Source organism: Pogoniulus pusillus, chromosome 13 (assembly GCF_015220805.1).
Source record: "Pogoniulus pusillus isolate bPogPus1 chromosome 13, bPogPus1.pri, whole genome shotgun sequence".
Lineage (NCBI taxonomy): Eukaryota > Metazoa > Chordata > Aves > Piciformes > Lybiidae > Pogoniulus > Pogoniulus pusillus.
In genome coordinates, this window is record NC_087276.1 from 17,312,203 (window position 1) to 17,333,041 (window position 20,839).

A 20,839-nucleotide genomic window follows, 5' to 3' on the forward strand; every position below is an offset into this window, starting at 1 on the left:
CGGGGCAGGGGCCGGGGAGGCGGCGGCGGCCCCGGGAGCGGCGGCCCCGGGAGCGGCGGCGGCGGCGCCCCCGCCATGAAGCGGGACGTGCGCATCCTCCTGCTGGGGGAGGGTAAGGCCGGGAGACGGGACGCCGGGGTCCAACGGGAGGGCTGCGGTTGGTGGAGGGGAGCAGCCGGGCCTGCCCGTGGCCCCGGTGCGCGGAGCTGGCGGGCTTGGAGACTGTGCCCCCGGGAGAGGAGGTTGTTACCCGCCCCCTCCAGTAGCCCCGGGCCAGCCGGGCTGAAGCGCTGCACCGCTCTGCCGTCCTCTGCCGCAGGGCAAGGGCACAGCGACCTCCCGTTCCGCCGAGAGCCGCGCCGGGCACGGCGGGTGCGATTGCGGCCGGGCGCTGCCCTCGGCCCGTGCCCTGCCCGGGCTGTGCAACGCCGGTGCCAATGTCTGCCCTTTCTTTCCTAGCCCAGGTGGGGAAGACATCTCTGATTATGGCTCTGGTGGGCGAGGAGTTCCCTGAAGAGGTGAGCGAGGGCAGGGGGGATGCTGCCTGCTCCCTCTCTGGGTGCTGTGCCAGGGTGGGACCCCAGTGGCACCGAGGTGAGATGGGACTTGTGTGCAGCTCCTGGGGGAGTGGTGACAGGCAGGGGCTGCTTCAGGTGGGCCAGAGCTGTGAGGACCACGTGGAGCTCCAGTCGGTGCTCTGATGCCTAACTTAGGGCCCTGCCTGCTGTGGGGAGGAGCGTGGGCACCTCCCGGCGCTCTGCTCCCGCACGCTGTGGCTGGAGGGAAGAAGTTCTCTGTGCCCAGCAGCAGAGCTTTGCCCTTTGGGCGAAGGCCATCGGCTCCCCAGCTCCAGCCTTACTGCAGTGGCACTGGCACAGGTGCATGAAAGGGATGAGCTACGTTCCCAGCCGTTCTGTGTCCATCTGGAGATGAAGCTTGGTTCTTTGAGCTGGACTGTGGCTGAGGAGCAGCATCCTGCCCCCCTGCAGATGCTGCTTGGAGCATCTCACTGTCCCATCACAGTTTGGATAGGGAAAGAGGATCAGCCTGGCTGGGCATGTTTGCCCTGTGCTATCAGGTGGCTTCTCCCACTGCCCAGGAGCAGCTGGTGCCAGGTTTGCACTGAGTAGCAGCTCCAGGAGCCTGGGGGAGGACCAGCTCTGTGCACCTTGCTGTGCTCTCACAGCAAAGTCCAGACAAGCAGCTTAGAGCTTCTGCCAGCTGCCAAGAGGTCAGACCGGGGAGTGCTGAGGGCTTATCTGCGGGGGTGGCACTGCTGGCTGGTCTGGCAGCTGGCTTCCCTGCTTAGCAGCTGGGGCCTGAGGAAGGGCTCAGGGCCTGGAGGTGGTTGGGGGTTTCCCTGTGTGGGGCACTGGCTGTGTGAGGCCGTAGTGAGCTGTGCCCTGGTGGGGGCTGGGAGCGTTGCATGGGCTGGAGCTCATCCCAGCCTGGCAGGGAGAGCACTGGGCAGTGGATATGTTGGGATCTGAAGTCCCTTGTCACCCCTCCTGCTGGCACAGCTGGCTGGGCTGGAGTCTGCTGCCTTGACTGGAGCCTGCTTTGCAGGTCCCTGCTCGAGCAGAGGAGATCACAATCCCAGCTGATGTCACCCCAGAGAAGGTCCCCACGCACATTGTGGACTACTCAGGTACAGCTCCATCCCTCCTGCCCCTCTCTGCCCAGCTGAGTGCCGTGGCCATGGGTCCCCGGTGCCAGGGGCAGTTGGTGACATCTCTCTTCCCCTCTCAGAGTCAGAACAGACAGAGGATGAGCTGCAGGAGGAGATCTCCAAGGTGAGCAGGGCTGTTGGGGCAGTGGCGGGGCAGCAGTGTGGCTGCCTGCTCTGCCCGGAGGGCACCCGCGGTTGGGAGGCAGTTGATGAGCTCTGGATTAAGGCTGTTGGCTTGTGCAGAGGTTGGGTTAATCCTCCTCTGCCATCTAAGCTGCTGTGTGTGGCTTGGCCTGGCCCTCTGGGGAGCCTCCAGAAGGGGAGAGGTGGAGGCTGCTGAGCAGGTGATGCCCTCCAAGCCTCAGGGTGTTCCCAGCAGGCTCAGAAGAGAGGAGCCACAGCTGTTGAGCTTGGATGGATGCTCACTTAGGTCCTTGTGGCTGCCTGACAAAAGGGTATCACAGAGGTGTTCATTTGAGAGGTCTCTGGGGAGCACTGGGCAGGGAGGAAAGGATGAAAGCAATTCCCAGCCCTTGGAGCAGGTAGGGAGGAATAATTCATGGCTGTGCCCAGCTGCTCTGCTCTGCCCTGGGATTAAGCTTGGCTCTGCACAGGGGAGGACCTCTTGTTGATGGAGAATAAAATTCTCTTCTCTCTGTCTCACGTGGGCCAGGCCACTTCACCTTTTCCACCCTGGCAGGAGGTGACTTGGTGGCCATGGCAGTCCTGCTCCTTCCACCCAGACAGCAAGAGAGGCTTAAAAGGGCTCCAGGAAATCCTGCCTGAAGCTTTGCGTGTCCTGGGGATTAGCACTGAACTCTCTCCTAGGAGGGGCAGGATCCTTCCTGCCTGCTGCAGACAAGCTGGGGGGAAGGACACACAGCCTGGTGGTGGGAGTGAGGAGGTGGGGGCAGCGGTGCTGGTGGGCACTCACCTGCCACCCATCGGGGTGAGGGCTGCAGGGGGTGGCCTGAGCTGGCCTCTGCATCTCAGGGGTGCACTGTAGGGGTCCTCCCTCACTGCTCCTCCTCTGCTCCTTTTCTGTCTCGCAGGCCAATGTAGTGTGTGTGGTGTACGATGTCACCAAGGAGGCCACCATTGAGAAGGTAATTGGTGCCCCCCAGCAGTGCTGCTCCAGTGCACCACTGAGGACTGTGGGGCTGAGGGTGGGGGGAGGGGGCAGAGGAGAGTGGGATTTGGGCTTTGTGATCCCTGCAAGCCAAGGGCAAGCTGAGCACAGCCCCAGCTTGCTCCTGTGGTGCTTGTTGTCCTCATATCCTGGGTGCGTGGGGGGAGGGCAACAGGCTGGTGCCAGCCTCCTGCTGGCATCCAGCATCCCTCTGCCTGCTGGGGAGCAGATGGCTGCAGAGTCCTGCTGGCTCTTGTGGGAGCTGTGTTGGGAGCTGCTTGTCCCTCTCCAGGCTGCTTTTATTTCTCCCTCTGCTCACCCTTGCAGATCTGCACTAAGTGGATCCCCATGGTCAACGGAGGAGCTGCCAAGCGCTCCAGGTAGCTCTGCCTGCCTGGCATCCATGGGTGCTGTTGGGGGGGGGGGGGCATTCTGGAGGCTGTGGGGTGCCCACCCTTCTCCTCCTCCTGAGCTTGTGGAGGTCAACCCAGCTTCATGCCTTGTGTGCTCACACCACTGTGGGGGCTTTTGTCCCTTGTGGATCTCACTGAGTGGCACAGGAGGAGGAAGGATGCTTTCCCATCCTTGATCTCCTCACAGGCAGGGAGGGAGAGGAGGCTGCTGGGTGCTGGGGGGGTATGGGAGCACAGAAGCCACAGTGTGTGTGTGGCTGGCTTAGGCAGGAGGCTTCTGTGCTGGATTAAAGGCTGCTGAACATATTGGTGCTGGGTGAAAGCATAAGCAGGATCAGGTTTGTCCAGATGGATGCTGCCAGCCGTGGGAGGCAAGGAAAGCTGCTGTGGCCCCTGTGGAGAAGGACTGGGGAAGCTCCTTGGCCTCAGCCGGGTGGGGATGGGCCAGCAGCAAAGCCTCACTGCTGCTCTCTGACATTCTCCTCTTTGTTCCCCAGGATCCCCATTATTTTAGTGGGGAACAAGTCTGACCTGCAGGTGGGGAGCTCCATGGATGTCATCCTGCCCATCATGAATCAGTTCACAGAGATTGAGACCTGTGTGGAGGTGAGGGAGCTAGAGCTGGAGCTCCAGAAAGCCTCCCTGAGGGCTAGGAGAGCTTGTGGGGAGCTGTGCTGCTGCCCTTGTTCTGCACAAGTGCAAGTCTTGAGGGCTTTGCTTTAGGCTTTCTGGCTTTTGCCCTCCTCTCAGAGGGTGGATTTCAGCATCTGCCCACTGCTGCTCTGTAGCTGTAGGGGCTGTATGCAGCCCTTGTTGGCTCTGGGGCCGTGGAGCAGGCACAGCAAAGCCAAAGCCACGAGCAGGAGGTTTCTGTTTTGTTGGGTTGTATTTATTTTTCACTCGCTGCCCCTCCTGCCCCCTGGCTCACTTCTCTTGCCCCTCAGCTCACTTCTTCTGCCCCTCCTGCCCCCTGGCTTGCTTTGCCCCTTCCTGATGCTTTGATGCACAACTCGTCTGGCTCAGGCAGACACTGTTGCCCACCTCCTGCCCCTGTCCCTGTTCATGGAACTGTCTCCTCTCCATCCCCAGTGCTCTGCCAAGAACCTGAAGAACATCTCTGAGCTGTTCTACTACGCACAGAAGGCTGTGCTGCACCCTACAGGGCCCCTCTACAACCCCGAGGAGAAGCAGGTAGGGAACAGCTGCTGCCAGCCCTGCCAGAGTCTCCCTCCCATGCCAGAGCTCTGCTCTCCTGCTGGGCTTCAGGCCTTTGGGTAGGAGGGAGGAGAGTTTGGGCCAGCACAGCCTGGGCACAAGGGAAGCACCCAGCTGTGGTGCCAGAGCATGAGAGCAGCCACCCAACCCTCATGCTCCAAATTGTGTTGGCCATGGTAGGAAGAGTCCAGGAGAAGTCTTCCCCCTGGGCTCTCCTGGTCCTTAGTGCCAGCCCCAAGGTGCCTGCAGTGCTGGTCTAGATGGACTGTGACCCCAGCCAGGGCAGAAAGGGATCTCCTCTGTGCCTGGGGTTTCAGGAGGCAGGAGGAAGAGCCAGGCTGAAGGTGGTGCCCTGTTTTTTGTCACCCTGGTTGGTCCCTTGCAGCTGAAGCCTGCCTGTGCCCGGGCGCTGACGCGGATCTTCACCCTCTCAGACCAGGACAACAACCAGATCCTCAGCGATGAGGAGCTCAACTACTTCCAGGTAGGGCTGCTGTGGAGCTCAGATAGTGCCCAGCCCCTTCTGGAGGGCACCTGGGGTCGCCTTTCTGTTGGCAGGCAGGAGAGCTGCCCCTCAGCTGCCACAGGCACCCTGTTTGCTGTCAGAATCTCCGCCACGCATCTCCAGGCCTGTGGAGATCCACAACTGTTCATCTGCTCTGGGCTGAGCTTGCTCTGCTGGGGGAGGGTCAGGAGCCTCACATCATCATAGACTGGCAGGGGCTGGAAGGGACCTCCAGAGCTCATCTAATCCAACACCTCTGCCAGAGCTGAATCGCCCAGAGCAGATCACACAGGAACACATCCAGGCAGGTCCTGAGTACCTTCAGAGAGGGAGACTCCACAGCCCCCCTGGGCAGCCTGCTCCAGGGTTCTGTCACTCTCACTGTGAAGAAATTCCTCCTTGTGTTTCCATGGAACTTCCTGTGTCTCGGCTTCCACCAGTGCCTGCTGTCCTGCCACTGGGCATCACTGGGCAGAGTCTAGCTCCATGCACTTGGCTCTCACCTTCTTCATAAACGTGACTGAGGGCAGCCCTCAGGCTCCTCCTCTCCAAGCTCCGAGTCTGAGCTCCCTCAGGCTCTCCTCCTGAGAGAGATCTTCCATTCCCTTAACCATCCTTGTGGCTTTGTGCTGGACTCTCTCCAGCAGTTCCCTGAGGTCCTTCTTGAACTGACTGCCTCAGAACGGGACACAATATTCCAGATGTGGCCTCATCAAGGGCAGGGCAGAGCAGAGGAGGAGAACCTCTCTGACCTACTCACCACAGCCCTTCTAATACACCCCAGGATGCCCTTGGCCTTCTTGGCCATCAGAGCAGACTGCTGGCTTATGGGCACCCTCCCATCCACCAGCACCCCCAGGTCCTTTTCCCCTTCACTGCTCTCCAGCAGCTCTGTCCCAGCCTATCCTGCTCCATGAGGTTGTTCTCTCCCAGGTGCCAGACTCTCCCCTTGCCCTTGTTGAACTTCATTTCTCCCTGCCCAGCTCTCAGCCAGTCTCAGTTTGGCTGGATGGCAGCACAGCCTGAGGATTGTCAGGCACTCTACCCAGCTCTGTGCCATCAGCAAACTTGCTGGTAGTGGCCTCTGTGCCCTCAGCCAGGTCATTGGTGAATATATTGAACAGAACTGGTCCCAGCACTGATCTCTGTGAGACTCTACTAGCTGCAGGCCTCCAACTAGACTCCATCCCACGACTCTCTGAATTCTTCCCTTCAACCAGTTCCCATCCACCTCACTCTCTGACCACCCAAACCACACTGCCTCAGCATAGCTGTGAGGATGCTGTGGCAGAGAGGTTCTGCAGGTGGTGATGGTCAGGAGGCTGGGCAGGGTCTGAGGCAGTGGTCTCTCAGCTGGGGGGACTTTTTTGTCCTAGAAGCACCTCGTCCAGCCTGGCCTGGAACACCTCCAGGAAGGTTGCAGAGCACAGAATCACAGAATGTGATCCGCATCCTCCCTGGGCAGCCTGTGACAGACTCTCACCACCCTCACACTGAACAACTTCCTCAGCTCCACTCAAACCCTGCTCTGCCTCAGCTCCAAACCATTCTCCCTTGGCCTGTCTCAGACACCCTCAGCAAAAGTCTGAATGAAGCTGGAGAAGAAGAAACCTTCACTGTGTGTTTTCTACATCATCATAGAGTGCTTTAGGTTGGAAGAGACCTTCCAAGCTCATCCAGTCCAACCCCTGCACTCAGCAGGGACCTCTCCACCCAGAGCAGGCTGCTCACAGCCCCACACAACCTGAGCTGCAGTGCTGCCAGCCATGGGGCAGCTCCCACCTCTCTGGGCAGCCTGGGACAGGCTCTCCCCACCCTCAGTACCAAACCTTTCTCCCTTCTCTCCACTCTTAATCTCCTTCTTGCAGTTCAAACCATCCCCCCTCAGCCTGCCACCACAGGCCCTGCTCAGAACTCTGTCTCCAGCTCTCTCACCCCTTTTTGCCTTCTGGAAGGCCACAAGAAGGTCTCCCCAATGCCCTTCTCTCTCCTGGGAGGCAGAAATCCTGCTTTGGCAACCCGCTGGCTCCCCAGGCCCTGGAGGATGTGAAGATGGTTGTGTGGAAGAACACCACCGATGGGGTGCAGGACAGCGGCCTGACGCTCAACGGTAATGTGCCAGGGCTGCCCGGGCTGCCCAGCCTCAGGGGCCCGGGCTTAGCTTCTAGGCTGGGCTCTGCCTCTTGTCACAGCAAGCCTGGGCCTGCTGTGGCTGCCAGAACTCCCTGGCCCAGCAGCCTCTGTGCCCTGGGGAGGAGTGGATCCCTGAGACTGAGTACTTGGGGTCTGATCTCCCAAGGGAAGAGTGATCCCCATGAATGGATCCCTGAGACTGAGTGCTTGGGGTCTGATCTCCCAAGGGAAGAGTCATCCCCATGAATGGATCCCTGAGACTGAGTGCTTGGGGTCTGATCTCCCAAGGGAAGAGTCATCCCCATGAATGGATCCCTGAGACTGAGTGCTTGGGGTCTGATCTCCCAGGGGAAGAGTGATCCCCATGAATGGATCCCTGAGACTGAGTGCTTGGGGTCTGATCTCCCAAGGGAAGAGTGATCCCCATGAATGGATCCCTGAGACTGAGTGCTTGGGGTCTGATCTCCCAAGGGAAGAGTGATCCCCATGAATGGATCCCTGAGACTGAGTGCTTGGGGTCTGATCTCCCAAGGGAAGAGTGATCCCCATGAATGGATCCCTGAGACTGAGTGCTTGGGGTCTGATCTCCCAGGGGAAGAGAGATCCCAAGGAGTGGGTCCCTGAGACTGAGTGCCTGTGGTCTGAGCCCCTGATCTCCCTGCAGGCTTCCTCTTCCTCAACACTCTCTTCATCCAGCGGGGTCGGCACGAGACCACCTGGACCATCCTGCGCCACTTTGGCTACGACGATGAGCTGGAGCTGACAGACGATTACCTGCACCCACAGTACGTGCCCTGCCCTGGAGTGGGCAGCATGGAGTGCTCCCGTGGGGCACAGCTCAGCTTCCCCACTGCCTGTGCTGGCTGCTTTCTGCCCCCCAGGGGCTGCACTGTCAGGCAACTACAGGGGAAAGGTGCCCAGCAGAAAAGGGGCTGGGGGTGCTGGGTGACAGCAGCTGAAGAAGAGCCAGGGGGTGCCCAGGTGGGCAAGAAGGGCACCAGCAGCCTGGCCTGGATCAGCAGTGGTGAGGGCAGCAGGAGCAGGGCAGGGATTGTGCCCTGTGCTGGGCACTGGGGAGGCCACAGCTTAAGCACTGAGGTCAGTTCTGGGCCACTCACTCCCAGAAGGACATTGAGGGGCTGGAGCAAGGCCAGAGAAGGGCAACAGAGCTGGGAAGGGTCTGGAGAGCAGGGCTGGGGAGGAGTAGGTGAGGGAGCTGGGGGTGTGCAGCCTGCAGAAGGAGGAGGCTGAGGGCAGAGCTCATTGCTCTCTACAGCTCCCTGAGAGGAGGCTGCAGCCAGGTGAGGATTGGGCTCTGCTGCCTAGGCAATAGGGGACAGAAGGAGAGGAGCTGCCCTGAAATTGTGCCAGGGAAGGGTTAGGTTGGAGAGGAGGAAAATTTTCTTTGCTGCCAGAGTGGTCAGAGCCTGACACAAGCTGCCCAGGGAGGCAGTGGATTTTCTTGGAGCTGATCAGAAAACCTGTGGCCATGGCACTTGGGGCCAGGGTTTGGTGCTAGACTGCTGATTGGGCTGGGTGAGCTTGGAGGCCTTTTCCAGCTGTGACACCTCCATGGTGCATTCCCCAGCTGAGGCTGAAGCCTCACCCTCAGGGTCAGATTTGTGGTCCTCGCTTTCCCCTGTGGGCAGGAGCTAGCATGTGGGGTTGGCAACAACAGAACCTTGGAGCTGCTGCCTGTGCTGCAGGCTCTGGTGTAGGTGAGGAATGAAAGCCTGTCCCTGACCTGCCTTAGCATCAAGCAGGGTTTCCTGAGGGCAGTGCTGAGCTGAGCCAGAAAGGCTCTGTCAGGAGCAGTGAGCTGCCAGCATCACCCTCCTGTCTGCTGCGGCACTTCTGCCTCTGCCACCCTACAGCTGGTAGCAATGAAAGGCTTTGACTTGGGAGCAGGCCTGAGCCTCCCCTCAGACAGGGCCTGTGCTGGTGTAAAGCACCCCTAGGATGGTGCTGTGCCCACCTGGTGCCCTGGGCACAGGACAAAGCAAGGGCTGCGTCTGGGCTGTCTGAGCAGTGTGGATGTGCTGAGGAGAGGTCACTCTGCACCCTCAAGGGTCTGAGGAGGAGTGTGGGCAGCAGGTCAAGAGAGGTTCTCTTCCTCCTCTGCTCTGCCCTGGTGGGACCATGTCTGGAGTATTCTGGGCCCCCAGGTCAGGAGGGGCAGAGAGAGCCCAGGGGAGGCTGTGAGAACGATGAAGGGACTGGAACAGCTCTCAGAAGAGGTTGAGAGCCCTGGGGCTGGTTAGCCTGGAGAGAAGGCTGAGAGGGGACTTGAGCAGTGTCTGTAAATATCTGAGGGGTGAGTGGCAAAAAAGAGGTGCCAGGGTCTTTGCAGTGGTGCCCAGGGATGGGACAAGGGGCACAAAGTGGCAGGCAGGAGGTTGCATCTGAGCAGGAGGAGAAAGCTGTTTGTCATGAGGGTGCTGGAGGCCCGGAGCAGGCTGCCCAGAGAGGCTGTGGAGTGTCCTTGTGTGGAGACTTAGCAGACCCATTCTGGGCAGAGGCTCCTTTCCACCCCCCTACCATTCTGTCAGCCGCAAGGCCTCATCCAACCTGGCACTGAACACCTCCAGGGAGGTTGAATCACACATTCTGTGATCCACAGCCTCTCTGGGCAAACCTGTGCCAGTCTCTCCCCACCCTCAGTGCCCCTCAGAATCTCTTCCTAATCTCTCCCCTTCCCCCACCGCTGTGCCAGGTTCCGCCTGCCCCCTGGCTGCTCCACGGAGCTCAACCACCTGGGCTACCAGTTCCTGCAGCGCATGTTTGAGAAGCACGACAAGGTGGGCACCGGCGAGTATGGGCACCGGCGAGTATGGGCACGGCTCTCTGCTGGGCGAGGCACTCTGGGGGGGAGCCCACTGAAGCATTGTCCTCTGCCACGCTGCTCCTTTCACACCTCAGTACCAAGGGTGTGGGAGCAGGAGGTGGCCACAGCAAGTTGGCATGGGCATAGGGTTAGGGTCGTTGCCCTTGAGCAGGGGGATGGGATTAGGGTCACTGCCCTTGAGCGTGGGCATATGGTTAGGGGCAGGCCAAGGGGTGTGGGTCTAGAATCGCTGCCCTTGGGCATGGGCATGGGGTCAGGGTTGCTGCCCTTGAGCAGGGGCACAGGGTTAGGGTTACTGCCCTTGAGCATGGGCATGGGTTCAGGGTTGCTGCCCCTGAACAAGGGGCATGGGGTCAGGGTCTCTGCCCTCGAGCAGGGGCATGGGGTTAGGATCACTGCCCATGGGGATGGGGTCAGGGTTGCTGCCCCTGAGCAAGGGTCATGGAGTTAGGGTCACTGCCCTTGAGCAGGGGCATGGGAATGGGGTTAGGGTTGCTGCCCCTCACCAAAGGGCAGACAGTGAAGTTTGAGCTTCCAGGGGGTGGGTCTGACTTAACATCAAACTGGTGTAGCCTCTTACAGTGCCTGCCTGCAGCACATGGGGTAGCCAGAGAGTGGGCACAGCTGCTGGCATGCAGCCAACAGCCAAGCACAAGCTGCCAGCCCTGGGGAGAGGGTGCTAGGCCATAGAGAGGGAGAGAAAGGAGCTGAGTTGTGCCATGCTCTGGCTTTTGGGAGGCCTTTTCAGGTATTGGTGTGTCCCTGGGGTGAAACAGCTCTGTGGGCATGGGGACCTGCAGTGTGGCATCTATGCCCATCCCTATGTGGCCAGATGCCAACAGATCCTCTCTGGCATTGCCTCGTGGCACACAGTGGCCACAGGCAGAGGTTAGTTGCCCTGCAGTGTGGCAGGCCACGGTGAGTGTCCCCGGGGTGTGTGGGCAGGTCTTGGCAGCTGGTGCAGCTGCGGTGCCAGAGCAGAGGCTGGCTGTGTGCCCTGCAGTGCCGCCTGACCCCGGGGGCCCTCTGCACACTGCCACCACTCTGCCCTCGTTTGCCATCGATTCGTGCCACGTCCTCCTGTCACCTCCCAGCCGCCAGTGGGGCCAGGGCCCCTCTGAGGTGGCTGCAGCGAGCTGCTGGGGTGCTGTGTGCCCCCTCAGTGTGCTGTGTGCCCCCTCGGCTGCTGACCCCTCCTCTGTTTGGGCAGGACCAGGACGGAGCCTTGTCCCCGGCCGAGCTGCAGAGCTTCTTCAGCGTCTTCCCCTGCGTGCCCTGGGGCCCCGAGCTCTCCCACACGGTATGCACCACGGCCGCAGGGCTGCTTCCCCTGCATGGATTCCTCTGCCAGTGGACGTAAGCTCAGTCCCTCACCACCCCCCTGGCCCTCAGTCGGCTCCCTCTGCCCCGGCTGACCTGCTGCCCCCCTGCCTGTGCCCTGTCTCTGCAGGCTGCTGGCGTACCTGGACGCACGGCGCTGCCTGGAGTGCTTGGGCTACCTGGGCTACCCCTTCCTGTCTGAGCAGGACTCCCAGGCGCAGGCCCTGACAGGTGTGGCCGTGCCCTCCCCTCCCCTGCTGCCCATGGCTGGGCTCCCCTCCCTGCCCAGCTCACCCAGCCTTATCTCCTGGCAGTCACCCGGGAGAAGAGGATCGACCTGCAGAAAGGGCAGACCCAGCGCAGCGTCTTCCTCTGCAAGGTGGTGGGTGCCCGCGGCACGGGCAAGACCTGCTTCCTGCAGGCCTTCCTGGGCAGGAGCCTGACGGTGAGTGCCAGCTGCCCACTCCTGTGCCTCCAAACCTCTCCTGCTGCGCCTTGGTTGGGCACCAGGGGGAAGCTCTGCACAGTGAGGGTGACGAGACACTGGCACAGGCTGCCCAGGCAGGTGGTTGAGGCTGAGCCCTGGAGATGTTCAAGCTTAGCTTTGCTGTGTCCTTGTGCAGCCTGCTCTGTTTGGAGGTGTCCCTGTTGCCTGCAGGGGCTGGACAGGATGCCCTTGGAGAGTCCCTTCCAATCTCATGCAGTCTCTGCTGAGTGATCTGCTGCCTGCCAGCACCTCCCTGCCCACAGCGTGGTCCTGGTGTTCAGGCAAGGGCCTTCATGCCCCGCTCCAAGCTGGTTGCTGTGGCTCTTGTGTCCTTAGAACCACAGTGCTGCTGAGGCTGGCAGAGCCCTTGGAGCTCCTCCAGTCCAGCCACTCACCCATAGCTCACAGCCCCAGCACTGCTGCTCAGCCACTGCCACCAAACCAGCTCCCTCAGCACCACAGCCACACAGCCTTAAACACCTCCAGGGCTGGGGACTGCACCACCTCCCTGGGCAGCCTGATGGGAAGAAATTGTTCCTCATGTCCAACCTGAACCTCTCCTGGGACAACTTGAGGCTGTTTCCTCTTGTCCTGTCACTTGTTGCATGTGCAAAGAGCCCACCCCCCGCCTGGCTCCATCTTCCTTTCAGGGAGCTGTGGATCAAGCCCACTCCCTCTGCTTATCCCAAGGGTCTGGAGGGGCTGCTCCACCTCCCCAGGGTGACGGTGACTTTCCCTGCACGTTACCAACAGCCTCTTGCCTCATGGTGGGCACTGAATGGCCCTTTCAGTGGCTGCCACAGACGTGGGGCAGTGGGCAATGTTCTCCCTGCTCTCTGTGATGCTGTTGTCACCTCTGGCAGGTGCAGAAGGAGACCCCAGGGCAGCCATCCCCATACGTGATCAACACGGTGCAGGTCAACGGGCAGGAGAAGTACCTCATAGTAAGTGAGGGAGAGGAGGGCATGCTGGCTCTGTGTGGCTCCAGAAGGGCTGGGCTGTGGTCTAGTGCCATCCTGGCACGTCCGAGCTGTGCTCAGGCTGGCACAATCTACATGCTGGTGTCAGAAATGGCAACTCCCCCTGAGGCTGTGCTGCAGCTGGGGTCCTGCTGGGCTGGGGAGAGTCCAGGGCAGGCTGCAAAGCTGCTGAGGGGCCTGGAGCATCTCTGGCAGGAGCAAAGGCTGAGAGCCCTGGGGCTGAGAGCCTGCAGAAGAGCAGCCCCAGAGGGCATCTGAGCAATGCTCAGCAGGAGCTACAGGACCAGTGGGGAGCAAGAGGCTGGGGCCAGGTTCCTGTGAGTAGTGTCCAGGGCCAGGCCAAGGGGCAATGGGCACAAATTGGCAGCCAGAAGGTTCCATCTGAGGTGGAGGAGAAAGCTGTTTGTTGTGAGGGTGCTGGAGGCCTGGAGCAGGCTGCCCAGAGAGGCTGTGGAGTGTCCTTGTGCAGAGACTTTGAAGACCCACCTGGATGTGTTCCTGTGTGACCTGCCCTAGGCAGAGGAGCTGACCTCCATCTCCAGAGCTCCCCTCCAGACCCCTATCATTCTGTGCCAACCTCCCACCAGCTCAGGCTGCTCAATGTGGCATTGGATGCCTCCCTGGGCAAAAAACCTCTTCCAGTATCTTCTGACCTTGGGGGAGGGGTTGGAGTGGATGATCTCCCGAGGTCCTTTCCATACTCACCACCCCTCTGCTGTGCTGTCCCCTCCTGCTGCAGCTGTCTGAGGTCAGTGCTGACACCACCTTCGCGAAGCCCTCGGACACAGCCTGCGACGTCGTCTGCTTCCTCTACGACCTGACCGACCCCAGGTCCTTCAGCTACTGTGCCACTGTTTATAAGGTAGCTGCCAGGGGGCCCTGTAGGAGCTCAGCTTTTGCAGTGCCATCTGCCAGGGGTGAGTTGCTGAGACCTCTCTCCCTCTCTGTGCAGCAGCACTACATGGACAGCCAAATCCCCTGCGTCTTCGTGGCCTCCAAGGCAGACCTGCCAGAAGCCAGCCAGCAGCCCACGCCCTCCCCGGCTGAGTTCTGCTACAAGCACTGCCTCCCACCACCCTTCTCCTTCTCCTGCTACGGCCAGGGCCCACCCAGCACCACCATCTACACCAAACTGGCCACAGCTGCCACCTTCCCGTCAGTATCCTTCTCGTGGAGGGGGCTGGGGGCTGGGGGGCAGAGCCTGGGAGGCTGCGTTCAGAGCCTGCCTCTGCCACGCTGCTTTTGCTTTGCTGCCTTCTCCTAGGAGTAACTGCAACAAAAAAGGCTGCTTCTTGGCCTGCTGGGGGAGGGTGGAGGCTCCCTGCTGCCTCCTGTGTGTCTCTGCAAGCTAGATCCTGCCACGGGAGGGTTATTTTGGAAGGCTGAGATAAGGAAGCTGCCAAAGGGGAGCAGCCAGCCCGGGTTGGCACGGCCCGCAGAGGAGGTGGCAGCTATTTTCTCCTGAGGAGGTGAATCAGACTGAAAAAAAGGTCTGTGAAGCCAGACCTCTGCTCACACAGCCTGAACTGCACCTCAGAGAGGGGGTAGGGAGGGCAGCCAGGCCAGTGAGGGCAGATGTGGGAAGGAAAAACCTACCTGGCAGCACCAAGCTGTGTGGTGTGGGTGACCTGTGTGAGGGGCAGGATCCATCCAGATGGCTGCAAAGGTGTGACAGTGACAACCTGATGAGTGCCAACTGAGGGCAAGGTCCTGCACCTAAGGCAGGGTAAATCTCTGGTACCAACCCAGGCTGGGTGAGGAGTGGCTTGAGAGCTGTTCGGAGGAGAAGGCCTTAGGGGTGCTGGGGGTGCAAAGCTGGCCAGGAGCTGGCAGTGAGGGCTGCCAGCCCAGCCCCAGCCTGTCCTGGGCTGATCCCCAGCAGTGTGGGCAGCAGGGGCAGGGAGGGGATTCTGCCCCTCTGCTGTGCCTGCTGAGACTCCCCCTGCAGTGCTGGGGCAGCTCTGGAGTGCTCAGCACAGACAGGGACCTGCTGCAGCAGGGCCAGAGGAGGCCACAGCAGTGCTGGCAGGGTGGAAGCTCTGCTGTGAGGCCAGGCTGGGAGAGTGGAGGATGTTCAAGCCTGGAGTGGAGAATGCTTCAGGGGGACCTTGGAGCAGCCTGCCAGTGTTTGCTGGGAGCTGCAGGAGAGCTGGAGAGGGACAAAGGAATGGGGTGCAGGACAAAAGGTGCTGGCCTCAGACTGCAAAGATCTGCATGTAGCCATGAGGTGGAAATCCTTCCCCATGAGGCTGGGGAAAGACTGGCACAGGTTTGCCCAGGGAGATGTTCAGGGCCAGGCTGGACAAGGCCTTGAGCAACCTGCACTAGCTGGAGGTGTCCCTGGCTGTGACAGGAGAGTTGAAACTGGGTGATCTTGAAGGCCCTTTCCAACCCAACCCATTCCATGATTCTCTGGCAGCCCAGGGGTGGGCACAGAGCCCTCCTGGGAGGAGCCGTGTGGGTGTGCTGGGAGACAGGCTGGGATTTACCAGTAAGTGGTTTTCCCTGCAGCTTCTTCTCCATAAACAACTTTATTTTTAGAGCTGACACACTTTAATTTTTTTTTCCCCAGCCCCCTCCCTCTCTGCAGCATTAAAATTTAAATATTCTTAATATATCTGAGGGTCTGTGGCTTAAATAAATAACAGCGTAAGGGAGGGCCCACGATTGGCTGCTCTGTGCTGACTGAGTGGGGCATGAATAATGCATGAGCTCCCTCCTCCTCCTCCTCCTCCTCACACAGAAGCATCGGGGCAGCACGTGTTTGAGTCACTGAACGTTAGGATTGTTTGGGTTGGAAAAGGCCTCTGAGATCCAACCAGCAGCCCAATCTCACCGTGGCCATCAAACTCTGGCCCCGAGGGCCGTGGCCATGGGTTTCCTGAGCACCTCCAGGGATGGGCTTTAGTCATGACCTTGTGCAGCCACCAGGTACTTGTGTAACACAGACTCATAACATCGTGGAGTTACTTGGGTTGGAAAAGACCTCCAGGGTCATCCATTGCAACTAGACACTGGGTACCACCGCGGCTGCCAAACCCTGGCCCCGAGTGCCATGGCCACAGGTTTCCTGAGCACCTCCAAGAAACTCCACTGCCTCCCTGGGCAGCCTGTGCCAGTCTCTCACCACTCTAGCAGCAAAGAAATTTTTCCTCCTCTCCAACCTAACCCTTCCCTGGCACAGTTTCAGGCCAGTTCCTCTCCTTCTTATCTCCTGAGCCCAGGGAGCAGAGCCCAACCCCCACCTGGCTGCAGCCTCCTCTCAGGTAGCTGTAGAGAGCAATGAGCTCTGCCCTCAGCCTCTTTTTCTCCAGACTGCACACCCCCAGCTCCCTCAGCTGCTCCTGCCCAGCCCTGTTGTCCAGACCATTCCCCAGCTCTGTTGCCCTCCTCTGGCCTTGCTCCAGCCCTTCAGTGTCCTTCTGGGAGTGAGTGGCCCAGATCTGGCCTTGGTGCTCAAGCTGGGGCCTCCCCAGTGCCCAGTCCATGGGCACAATCCCTGCCCTGCTCCTGCTGCCCACACCATTGCTGATCCAGGCCAGGCTGCTGGTGCCCTTCTTGTCCACCTGGGCACCCCTTGGCTCATCTTCAGCTGCTGTCACCCAGCATCCCCAAACCCTTTTCTGATGGGCATTTTCCTGCCACTCTGCCCCAAGCATGGAGCCTTCCTGGGGTTGCTGTGCCCCAAGGGCAGGACCCAGCACTTGGCCATGTTGAACCTCATCCCCATAGCCTCAGCCCATGGCTGCAGCCTGGCCAGAGCTCTCTGCAGAGTCTCTACCTCCCAGCAGATCAACACTGCTGCTTAATTCCCTGTCAAAGAACAGGAAGGGAAGATTTAGGCTTGGGCACGGCTGGCCCCGTGGGTCAGCAGCACTGTGCCACTGTACCCTGCTTCCACTTCTGGGTCTCGCTGCACTTGGAGCTGTAGCAGCAGCCTGACCTAGAAAGGCTGCTCCCTGCCTCCGTGCTCCTACTAATTATTTAGGTGCTGCTGTGCCACTTCCAGTCCAGGGCAGGCTGAAACCACATTCCTGCTGCCAACAGGGCAGGGAACCTTTGTGTGCTTTGCTTTGGTGGGCACAGGATTGCTCTGGTTGCCCTTGGAGGTCATGGGAGCCTGAGCAGGATCTGACCCTTCCCGAGCGTGGGCTTAAACCGTGACTGTGGTGAAAGCATGAGGAGAGGCTGAGAGGAGGCAAGAGGCTGGGGCCAGGCTCTTGTCAGTGGTGCCCAGGAACAAGGGGCACAAAGTGGCACCCAGGAGGTTCCATCTGAGCGGGAGGAGAAAGCTGTTTGTTGTGAGGGTGCCTGGAGCAGGTGGGAGGCCTGGAGCAGGCTGCCCAGAGAGGCTGTGAGTGTCCTTGTGTGGAGAGCTTCCAAGGCCAGCTGGATGTGTTCCTGGGTGCCCTGCCCTGGGTGCCTCTTGGCCGGGGGTTGGGCTGGGTGATCTCCAGAGGTTCCTTCCAGTCCTTACCATTCTGATGCTGGGTGAAAAGTGCCACCAGCTCGCAGGGACGAAGAGCCTCTGGCAGCCTTTAACAGGGCAGTGTGCCCACTCTGGACCTGCACCCTCTGTCCTGCTGTGCCACCTCCCCTCACCAGCCTCTTCTCTCTTTCCTTGCAGCCACTTGAACACCGTGGAGCTGGGAGCTGCCTCCTTCTGGCTCCGGGTGGCTCTGGGCACAGCTGTGGCAGCTCTGGTAGGCTTCACCCTCTATCGTGTGCTAGCCAAGAACAAGTGAGGGTCACTCTGCCACCCTGTCCTCCATGGCACACCAGCCTCCCTGGCCCCACTGAGGAGACATCCTGCCTTCAGCTGCTGTGCTGGGGAAATCCTCCTCCTCCTTCTCCTCCTCCTCCCAGCTTGGATTGCAGGACCAGTGGAACCAGACTGCCCAGCACCAGCAGGACACAGCCGCAGCCTGGCTCCGGGGCTCCCCCTGCAGCAGCAGTCGGAGGCCCAAGCCTCATCTTTTACTCTGTTCAATTTTTGTAACGGTGGTTTTTAAGCTCCCCCACGAGTGGTTGGGTGTTTGTGGGGCTGGCACTGCCTTCCCCAGGGAGCTGCACTGCTGCCCTCATTCGTGGCAGGAGTGGTGTGGGGAGGGGTGAGCACCACTGCCAGAGCCTCCTGGGGCCTTCCAGCAGCTGGCAGAGCTCTCAGACTGGGTCCCAGCACTCCCCCCGGGCACCCTCCATGCCCTGTGCCAGCTCTGGGGAAGGCTTATCCCTCCTGTCCCCTCATACTGTGACACTGGCTGTGGCTTCCAGCCCCAGGCTGTGAGGGGAGGGGGCGATGCCCAGCTCCAGGTGGTGAGGGAAGTGGACAATGCCCAGCACTTGTTCCAGGTTCCTCTCTTCTGTGCAACAGAAAGCCCTGGAGCCCTGCAGTGTGCCAGGCTCTCTGCTCATTTGCCCCTTGCCCTGGCCACCAGTGTTCCCAAAGAGCCCCAATGTGCTGTGGGGGCAGAGGGTGCCTGCAGCACTCCGGAGGGCAGGTTGCAGCCCTTTCCTGGCAGGGCCATTGCTGCCGTGGTGCCACGCTCCACACGATGCCCCTGTCCTGCTCTCCCCTCCACAGGGCCCTGTCCCAGCGTGTGAGGCTCTGGGCGTTGGCATCTCCTGGTATAACTGGCAGAACTGGAAGTTCTTTCCTGCCACGGTGGCAGGCAGCTGCTGGGCAGCTCTTGTGACCTCATGCAGGGCACAGTCCCCTTGCTTTGCCCCTGTCTGCCAGTCCCAAAGCTGCTGAGCTCCTGGAGCCCACCCAGGGTGGGTGTCTTTGCAGGCAGCTGGTGGGTGGCACCGAGGGCACCACAGGGGCTGCTTGTTCAGTGTTTTTTGGTCTCTGAGTTTTCTCTGGGGGCCTGGAGCCACCGCAGGGCCTGAGAAGCTGCTGGGCCTGGCCAGTGTCTGGTGGGCACAGTCCCAGGGTTCTGACCCCACCCCAGCGCTCCCTGGAGCTGCCCACAGGATGGGTCCCTGCCCGTGCCAGAGCTTGAATGGGCACCCACTGGTGTCACTCTTGCTGCTGGCCCGTGGTTGATGGCACTGCCTGGGCCATGCCCCTGGCATGTCCATGCCTCTTCTCTGTGCCCGAGCCCACGTTGCAGGGCTCTTCATCTGGCCTGTGCCCAGTGCTCTGTGCCCACTCCAGGCCTGGCAAAGCCATAACCTTTTAGGATGTTTGTTCTCTACATTCCAATAAATTTTTACAACCTTCCTCTCGCAGGCTCTGTCCTGCCTCTCCTAGGCACCCAAAGCTGGCACCTCTCTTGGCTCTGCCACCCCTCCACAGCCTGGGCTGCCCACCCTGGCTGGAGCCACTCACAAGGACTTAGGGGCTTGAAGCCTGGCACTGGGGCATAAGGCTCAGTGCTCTTTGGTGCCTGGGAACAGTGGCAGCCAAGATGGGGAAGGAAATGAGGGGTGCCCATGCCACCTTGTTGGGCTCTTGTGGGCACTAGGAAGGAGGCAGCCCCCAGGAGCCAAGGCTCTGTGTGCCCAGCACATGGGGCTAGGGGCTCCCACCAAACCTCTCAGGGCTGTGCCATCTCTGTGCCTGCTCCTCTTTGCCCCTGGCAGCTTTTCTCTTGGCTGTTTCTGTCTCTGCAGACTCAGCCCCAGGCGCTGGGCACATGGATGCCAGCTTCTTCTGACCCCTTGCACTAAGAGGTGACTCCAGGGTGGCAGAGGAGACCCCACCACAAAAAGCAGGGCAGCCAGGGGGCCATGGCAGGATTGGTATCACTGCAGGGTAGAGGAGGTGATGCCAAGGTGGATGGGACACGCAGAGCTCCCTGGTGAGTCCAAACCAGGCTGTGCCCCGTGGGAGGAGCAGGCTCACGTGCCCTGTGGGGGTATTAATAGTGCCAGAGCCTTGGCTGCTGTGCCAGGGCTGGGGATGCATGTGGCAGAGCTGCAGGAGCTCGCCTCTGGCCACATGTGAGCCCGGAGGAAGGAGCCTGGGCATCACCCCACTACCTGGTGTCTCTGTGTGCCCCATGCCAGCTGACACCAGTTACACAGCCCTGCTACTGCCTCCTGCCACTCTGACCCAGTGTGGGCACAGTTCTGCACCAGGGTTGTAGCAGGCCCTCTGAGGACAACCCCATGCCATAGCAATGCTAGGTCAGCTGTGAACATCCCTGTGCCAGGGTAGTGCCAGGCCAGCCACAAAAAGCCCTGCAGCAGTGCCAGGCTGACCATGGACAGCCAGCCTGCCACAGCAGTGCCAGGCCAGCTAGTGATAGTGCCAGGTTGTTTGTGGATAGACAGCCCAGTGCTACAACTGTGCCAGGCCAGCCAGCCCCATGATGATGATGTGCCAGCCATGGGCAGCTCCATGCCATGGCAGTCCCAGGCTGGCTAAGGAAAGCCCAATGCCACAACTGTGCCAGGCCATCCATGAACAGCCCTATGCTATGACAGTGCCAGGCCACATGTGGACAGCCTCGTGCTGCAAGAGAGCTGTGAAGCCCAAAGCTCCCATGGCACTTGCAGCAGGACTGAGCTGTGGCACAGTGCCACAGCTGTGTCCTGAGGCTATGCCATCCTGTAGGACAGGGCACGTGGGGGTCAGGGGGCAGCAGCCCTGGCCTGAGTACTGATGGAGACACCCTGTGCCAGGTGTGGCACCTTTGGGGAATTTGCCCAGGGCTAAGCTAACCTGTGGGTACCGAGGGCAGGGTGGGCAAAGTCTGTAGATAACTCTGCCAGGTCCTGCAGGCATGTGGAGCTGGGGTGCTGGTGCCCGTGCTGGGCTATAAGTGCCACCCCAGGGCCCCTGTGGCAAGATGCTGGAGTCACACTAGGATGTAGAGACCTGGACTGGGGTGCAGAGGGGCACTGGGGGGCAGCTGCTGCACGGGGGCACTGCCCAGGCTGGGATGTGTGTACCCTTACTGGGGGCAGCTGCTGCGTGGGGGCACTGCCCAGGCTGGGGTGCAGGAAACACACTGGGATGTGTCTACCTGTACTGGGGTGCAGGTGCCATACTGGGATGTGGTACAAGTACTGGAATGTGGGTACTGTTCTGGGATGTGTGCACCAGCACAGGGATGCAGGAACCATTCTGGCTGTGCGTACCAGTACAGGGATGCAGGAACCATTCTGGCTGTGAGTACCAGTACAGGGATGC

General features: G+C 60.4%; 1 protein-coding gene across 2 annotated transcripts; it reads left to right on the forward strand.

Annotated features, from left to right (window-relative positions):
* Window positions 1-6: 6 nt before the first annotated feature.
* On the forward strand, window positions 7-18,922 carry RHOT2 (ras homolog family member T2). 2 transcript variants are annotated; one of them, XM_064153252.1, is made up of 19 exons: window positions 7-112; window positions 460-518; window positions 1,567-1,648; window positions 1,750-1,793; window positions 2,722-2,775; window positions 3,126-3,178; window positions 3,709-3,817; window positions 4,301-4,402; window positions 4,812-4,910; window positions 6,933-7,041; window positions 7,729-7,849; window positions 9,778-9,862; window positions 11,120-11,265; window positions 11,360-11,460; window positions 11,544-11,674; window positions 12,580-12,660; window positions 13,436-13,558; window positions 13,649-13,851; window positions 17,324-18,922. In XM_064153252.1, exons 1-19 carry the CDS (start codon window positions 76-78, stop codon window positions 17,439-17,441), a joined length of 1,857 nt encoding a protein of 618 aa, XP_064009322.1. In that variant the 5' UTR covers window positions 7-75; the 3' UTR covers window positions 17,442-18,922. The 2 variants fall into 2 exon arrangements, with proteins under 2 accessions (XP_064009322.1, XP_064009323.1); XM_064153253.1 differs by having other exon boundaries at window positions 13,652-13,851.
* Window positions 18,923-20,839: the final 1,917 nt, after the last annotated feature.